The sequence below is a fragment of the Otolemur garnettii genome, unplaced genomic scaffold, assembly GCF_000181295.1.
Source record: "Otolemur garnettii isolate 467f Iridium unplaced genomic scaffold, OtoGar3 scaffold00018, whole genome shotgun sequence".
In the NCBI taxonomy this organism is placed as follows: Eukaryota; Metazoa; Chordata; class Mammalia; order Primates; family Galagidae; genus Otolemur; species Otolemur garnettii.
The window spans coordinates 21113250-21119439 of NW_003852413.1; the positions used below are offsets into that span (position 1 = coordinate 21113250).

Sequence of the window (6190 nt, forward strand, 5' to 3'; positions counted from 1 at the left end):
GGCGCCCGCCAAAGCGCCGGCCATTTTTTGGTTGCAGCCATCATTGTTGTTTGGCGGGCCCGGGCTGGGGATTTGAACCCGCCACCTTAGGTGTATATGGCTGGCGCCTTAGCCGATTGAGCCACAGGTGCCGAGCCTGGAAATGGTTTTGTAATTAAAATCACAAAACTATTATTTTGCATTGCTCTACCAAAAAAAGAAAAGAAAAAACAAAAATCCAATCCACAAAAGCAGGTTTTTAGTATCATGACTTAGTAAGATTTGTCATTAACTGGGTTATTACTTTTTTGTTTAACTGGTTTTTATATGAGACTTTATCTATGGACCCTAATTTCAACTTTCCAAAAAAGAAAATCCCAGACTAACAAAACTGGAGAAATATAAACTATATCCTATAAAATTAAGTATTTACTTTTCCACTAGGAATATTTTGGAAGGGAAGCTTAGGTAGTCATGTCATTCTGAAGAGCATCTTTTTAAAAATCCTATTTTGAAGCTCAGTGCCTATAGTTCAGCGGCTAGGGTGCCAGCCACATACACCGGAGCTAGCAGGTTTGAATCTAGCCCGGGCCTGCCAAACAATGACAACTACAATAAAAAAATAGCCGGGTGTTGTAGCGGGTGCCTGTAGAACCAGCTACTTGGGAGGCTGAGGCAAGAGAATCACTTAAGCCCAAGAATTTGAGGTTGTTGTGAGCTGTGACTCTACAGCACCCTACCAAGGGAAACATACTGAGACTCTTGTCTCAAAAAAAAAAAAAAAATCCTATTTTGAAAACTGTACTTCAAGGAGCACTTGGGGTTCCGTGTTTTGGGGTCCTAAGTTGCCCAGGATGGTCTTGAACTCCTGGCCTCAAAGTGCTAGGTTTGGCTTGGCGCCTGTAGCACAATGGTTATGGTGCCAGTCACATACACTAAGGCTGCTGGGTTCAAACCCAGCCTGGGCCAGCTAAACAATGACAACTGCAACAAAAAAACCAGCTAGGCATTGTGGCAGGCACCTATAGTCCCAGTTAACTTGGAGGCTGTGGCACGAGAATTGCTTAAGCCCAAGAGTTTGAAGTTGCTGTGAGCTGTGATGCCACAGCACTCTACCAAGGGCAAGATAGTGAGACTGCCTCAAAAAAAAGTGCTAGGTTTACAGATATGTGCCACTGTGCCCAGCTGAAAGCTATTATTCTAGATCAGGGATCTGCAAGCTTTTTCTTAAAAGGCCCTATGATAGTCTTTTATTTATTTATTTTTTTGAGACAGAGTCTCAAGCCATTGCCCTGCGTAGAGTACTGTGGCGTCACAGCTCACAGCAACCTTTAACTCTTAGGGCTTAAGAGATTCTCTTGCCCAGCCTCCCAAGTAGCGGGGACTATAGGTGCTCGCCACAATGCCCAGCTATTTTTTGGTTGTAGCTGTCACTGTTCTTTGGTGGGCCAGGCTGGATTTGAACCCGCCAGCTCTGGTGTATGTGGCTGGCATCTGAGCCACTTGAGCTATAGGCGCTGAACCTGGCCCTATGATATTTAATGCTTTTAGGCTATACAGTTTTTGTGTAACTCTGCCACTGTCATATAAAAAAGCCATAGACGATACACAGATGAATGAACATGGCTATGTTTTCAATAAAAACAGGAGGCCAGACTGCTGGCAATAGTTTGCTGACCCCTATTCTAGACCATAAACCACCAAGAAGCTTTCAGTAAAATATCTGGGAGGGTCTATGGAAAAAATTGCTCGAGAAACAATGAAGTGTCAAAACCTAAACATGGGATTATAATTACCAAATAAAAAAATGTATTAAAAAATAGAAAGTCTTACTTTCTGAGGCAAGGCAGACTTGTTTCCTGACTAGATCAGGTGAGCCAACAGTGGCTGTGGGAAAGGTAGGACATTACAGAGATGTCAAACAATTCTATATCTTCAGATAATAAGGAAAGAGAAAAGCCAGGAGTTAAAATAAGAATGAAAAAGTATAGGGAACAGCATGTCAGAATAGCTTAAAAGTAGAGAGGAAATAGGAAGACCACATTAAAATTGTAGCAGAGGGAAACAGAAATGAAAAATTATAAACAGAAATGGGTGTGATAGTTTAGAGAAACTAAGAAAGGGCCTGAATGTCCAAAACAAGAGACTAATAGTAAATAGTTATTTCTCAGTAAAAACGAGGAAGACATTGGTTAAAACACTGAAAGAAGTGGCACCCAGAATAATTTTGACCAGAAGCCAAAAAGGGCGGATACAGCTATTTGGAAAAAACCTTAACTTTCATTCCCTAACAAAGAGATTATGGAAAATAGCTCAGTCTTGGAATAGATGCTCATAAAGGATAATCAAATCTTAAACATGAGATTGTATATAACTGGATGTTCATACATCCTCACGTTACATTGTAAGTCTATATAGGTTTACAGAGAGGAATGAAGAAATGAAAAATGTGAACTAAACTCTCGGCCCGTGTAGCTCAATGCTTAGGGCACCAGCCACATACACGGGGGCTGGTGGGTTCAAACCTGGCCCGGGCCTGCTAAACAACAACTGCAACAACTGGGCATTGTGGCAGGTGCCTGTAGTCCCAGCTACTTGGGAGGCTGAGGTAAGAGAATCGCTTAAGCCCAACAAGAGTTTGAGGTTGTTGTGAGCTGTGACACCACCGCACTCTATGAGGGCGACATAGTGAGAATCTGTCTCAAAAAAAAAAAGGAGAACTAGAAACCAACATTACAGGTCAGATGTGGCTTGCACCAATAGCCCCAGCTGTTCAAGAGGCTAAAATGGGAGGATTTCTTGAGCCTGGAGTTCAAGACCAGCCTGGGCAATACTGCAAGACCCTCACTCTAAAAAAGAAAGAAAAGAGAAAAAGACAAAGCAAGAAAAGGGGGAAAACAAAAAAATAAGGAAAACCCTCGCTCCAGAGACAAAGAGTTCCTTATAATTTAAAATTTTATCGTATTCTTCTTTTTTTTTGAGACAGAGACTCAAGCTGTTGTCTTGGGTAAAGTGCCATGGTGTCACAGCTCATAGCAACCTCCAACTCCTGGGTTCAAGCGATTCTCCTGCCTCAGCCTCCCAAATAGCTGGGACTACAGGTGCCTGCGACAATGCCTGGCTATTTTTTGGTTGTAGTTGTCACTGTTGTTTGGCAGGCTGGGGCTGGATTCAAACCCGACAGCTCAGGTGTATATGGCTGGAGCCTTAGCCACTTGAGCCACAGGTGCCGAGGCAATTTAAAATTTTAAATGACAGCTGAGAAGAATCTTTTATTAGGAGCTCCCTTTTTATGAGTGGCAGGCCCTATTCATCAGTCTCTCTAAAAACAGGCTTCTCTGTGTTTATGCCATTAGCTTTTCCCCATGGCTAATGGAATGGAGGATCAAGTTTTAGTCAACAAATATTTTAAAAATTATTTGAAAATGAGATGAAATAACCATTACCTTAAGTGCTTCTTCATATTCTCCTAAAAGGACAAAAAAAACCACACTGTGATATTTCTTCACTAGCCCCCAATATTCTATTACACATACCCAATCCTAAATATCAATTGTACTACATGAGGACTATAGTTAATGAGAACCTATTGTATTCAGAATTTTTGGTAAATATTATAGCAGCTCTTGCCATAGGGGATGGGCATAGCAGAATAGCTATATTGGGATGATGAGTATGTTAATTCGTTTTACTACAGTAACTACTGACACATAAGGTTTTAGTAATGATAGACCACATAGACTATGGTGGTCTCGGTTATTATGCCATATTTTTACTATAACTTTTCTATGTTTAGGTACACAAGTATTTACTATTGTGTTACAACTGTCTATGGTATTCAGTACAATAACATGTGGTACAGGTTTGTAGCCTAAGAACAAAAGGCTATAAGCCTAGATGTGTACCAGGCTACACCATCCAAGTTGGTATAAGTGCATTCTATGATGATTGCATAATGACAAAATCACCTAGAATGATGCACTTCTCAGAACATATCCCCATTGCTAGGCAATACGATGTAAATCTCATATCATGCTCTATACTTTCAATATACACATTTATTTAAAAAAGAAAGTAGAGCTAATCCTGACTTCTAAGAATTTTTACCTTACAATTTTTGTGTTATGAACCACTACTACTTTTTGGTGACAAATTCTTTCATAATGCAAGTAGAAGCTATTGCAGATCAGTTCTCTTCCTTAAATCCTTCTTTCTTTGCAATTGGAGCCTCCTAGTTACAAAGTCTCAACCTAGCTTCCTTACACTAGGAAGCTCAGGACTCAAGGGAGTTAATAGTGTGTCAACACTATCACTATCATTCTGAAGGGAAGTTCAGGACTCAAGGGAGTTAATAGTGTGTCAACATTATCACTATCATTCTGCTGGTTAAAATACTATTTTAAGGGGCCAGCCTGGGAAACTAACCATCAAATATAGATGGTTTCTGTGGGAAAACGCCCTCTAAGCTCTGAACATCCAACTACCTGATAAATTTTGGAAATACCAGTTGTTTATAAGTTGCTATTAACATATATACCAGGTGAGAAACAATGGTAACACCAGAACACCAAGAGAACAAGTTCATGTGTCAAACTGGGAGGCATATTATTTTCAGAGAACTAGCATGCTAACTATGAGAATCTCCCATTAAAACAGTCCTTAGTGTTCATTCAAAGACACCATCCTATATACAAAAAAATGGCTATACGATAAAAACTGCCTATGTAACTAAAGCTAGTAGATAAATGAATGAAATGTCAATTTATAGTATACCAAATTTCTATGCTAAAATGAATACTGCAACAAAGTCTGAGCATAAATAGAAATGCCTCAATAAGCAGCTTAAGGCTTTTTTATTTTACCTTTTTTTTTTATACTTATATCTTATTTTTGAGACCGAGTCTCACTCTGTTGTTCCAGGCTAGAGTGTCACAGTGTCATAGCTCATAGCAACCTCAAACTCTGGGCCTCAAGTGATCCTCTTGCCTCAGCCTCCCTGAGTAGATGGAACTTCAGGCACATGCTACCATATCTGGCTAGTTTTTCTATTTTTAGTAGAGATTAGGTCTCACTTTTGCTCAGGCTGGTCTGGAACTCCCGAGCATAAGCAATTCACCCACCTTAGTCTCCCAGAGTGTTAGGATTATAGGCATGAGCCACAATACTTGGCTTTCATTCAGCTTTAAAGCCTTAATCTGGGCAGAGTGTGGTGGCTCATGCCTATAATCCTAATACTCTGGGAGGCCAAGGTGGATGGTTTACTTGAGCTCTGGGGTTCCAGAGCAGCCTAAGCAAAAACAAGACCCCCTATCTACTAAAAATAGAAAATCTAGCCAGACATTGTGGTGGGTGCCTGTAGCCCCAGCTACTTGGGAGCCTGAGGTGAGAGGGCTGTTTGAGCCCAAGAGTTTGAAGTTGCTATGACCTATGATGCCGGGTACTCTACCCAGGGTGAAAAAGACAGACTATCTTAAAGTCCCATACAATTTTCAGGGACTTACCTTGACTATTGATGGATACCTACGAAAGGAAAAAAGCAACAGTGAATTAAAAGTGTCTCATCAATTGAGCTTATCTGTTACTAGGACCAGTCTCACAGGATAGATGAAAAATAACATGTCATGGATTCAGTTGTTCTAGCATCACTTGTTAGTCATGAATGATAATTAAGGAATTTTACTGCTTAACTACTGTGCCCCTCCTTTATTCCAGGTACATTAAGAGGCAATCTAATATACTGGTTATAGGCGTGAACTATGCAGCCAGAGGGTATGGACTGAACCTTACACTACTACCTTTAAGCTTTTATGGCTTTGGGCAAGTTACTTAACCTTTCTGTGCTGTAGTTTCCTCATGGGTAAAATGTAGATAATTATATACTCAATACAAAGTATTGCTGTTGGTCTGACACAGTGTAAACACTCAGTAAAGGCTAGCGGTCATATTTTTATTATTATAAACTAAATGGCAGTTTGTGTTTGCACTCATATGCCCTCTCTCTATATACATACACATACACACAGACACACCTGGGCTCAAGCAGATGCTCCTGCCTCAGCCTTCCCAGCAACTAGGACTACAAGAACATACTACTATAAGAACATACTACCACACCTGGCTAATTTATTACATTTTTTTTTATAGTGATTGGGTCTTTTTTTTTGAGACGGAGCCTCAAGCTATCCCCCTGGGTAGAGTGCCATGGCATCAC

The 6190-nt window shown here is 40.4% G+C and overlaps 1 protein-coding gene across 6 annotated transcripts in view; it reads right to left on the minus strand.

The window, feature by feature from the left end:
- Positions 1-6190, minus strand: part of NBR1 (NBR1, autophagy cargo receptor) — a 41674-nt gene that overhangs the window by 25345 nt on the left and 10139 nt on the right. For all 6 annotated transcript variants that reach the window (XM_023511007.1, XM_023511006.1, XM_023511005.1 and 3 more), the window contains 2 exons: positions 5481-5499; positions 3426-3448 (listed from right to left, as the gene is read on the minus strand). In XM_023511007.1, the coding sequence (XP_023366775.1) occupies positions 3426-3448; positions 5481-5499 (42 nt within the window). The remainder of the gene's footprint in view (positions 1-3425; positions 3449-5480; positions 5500-6190) is intronic.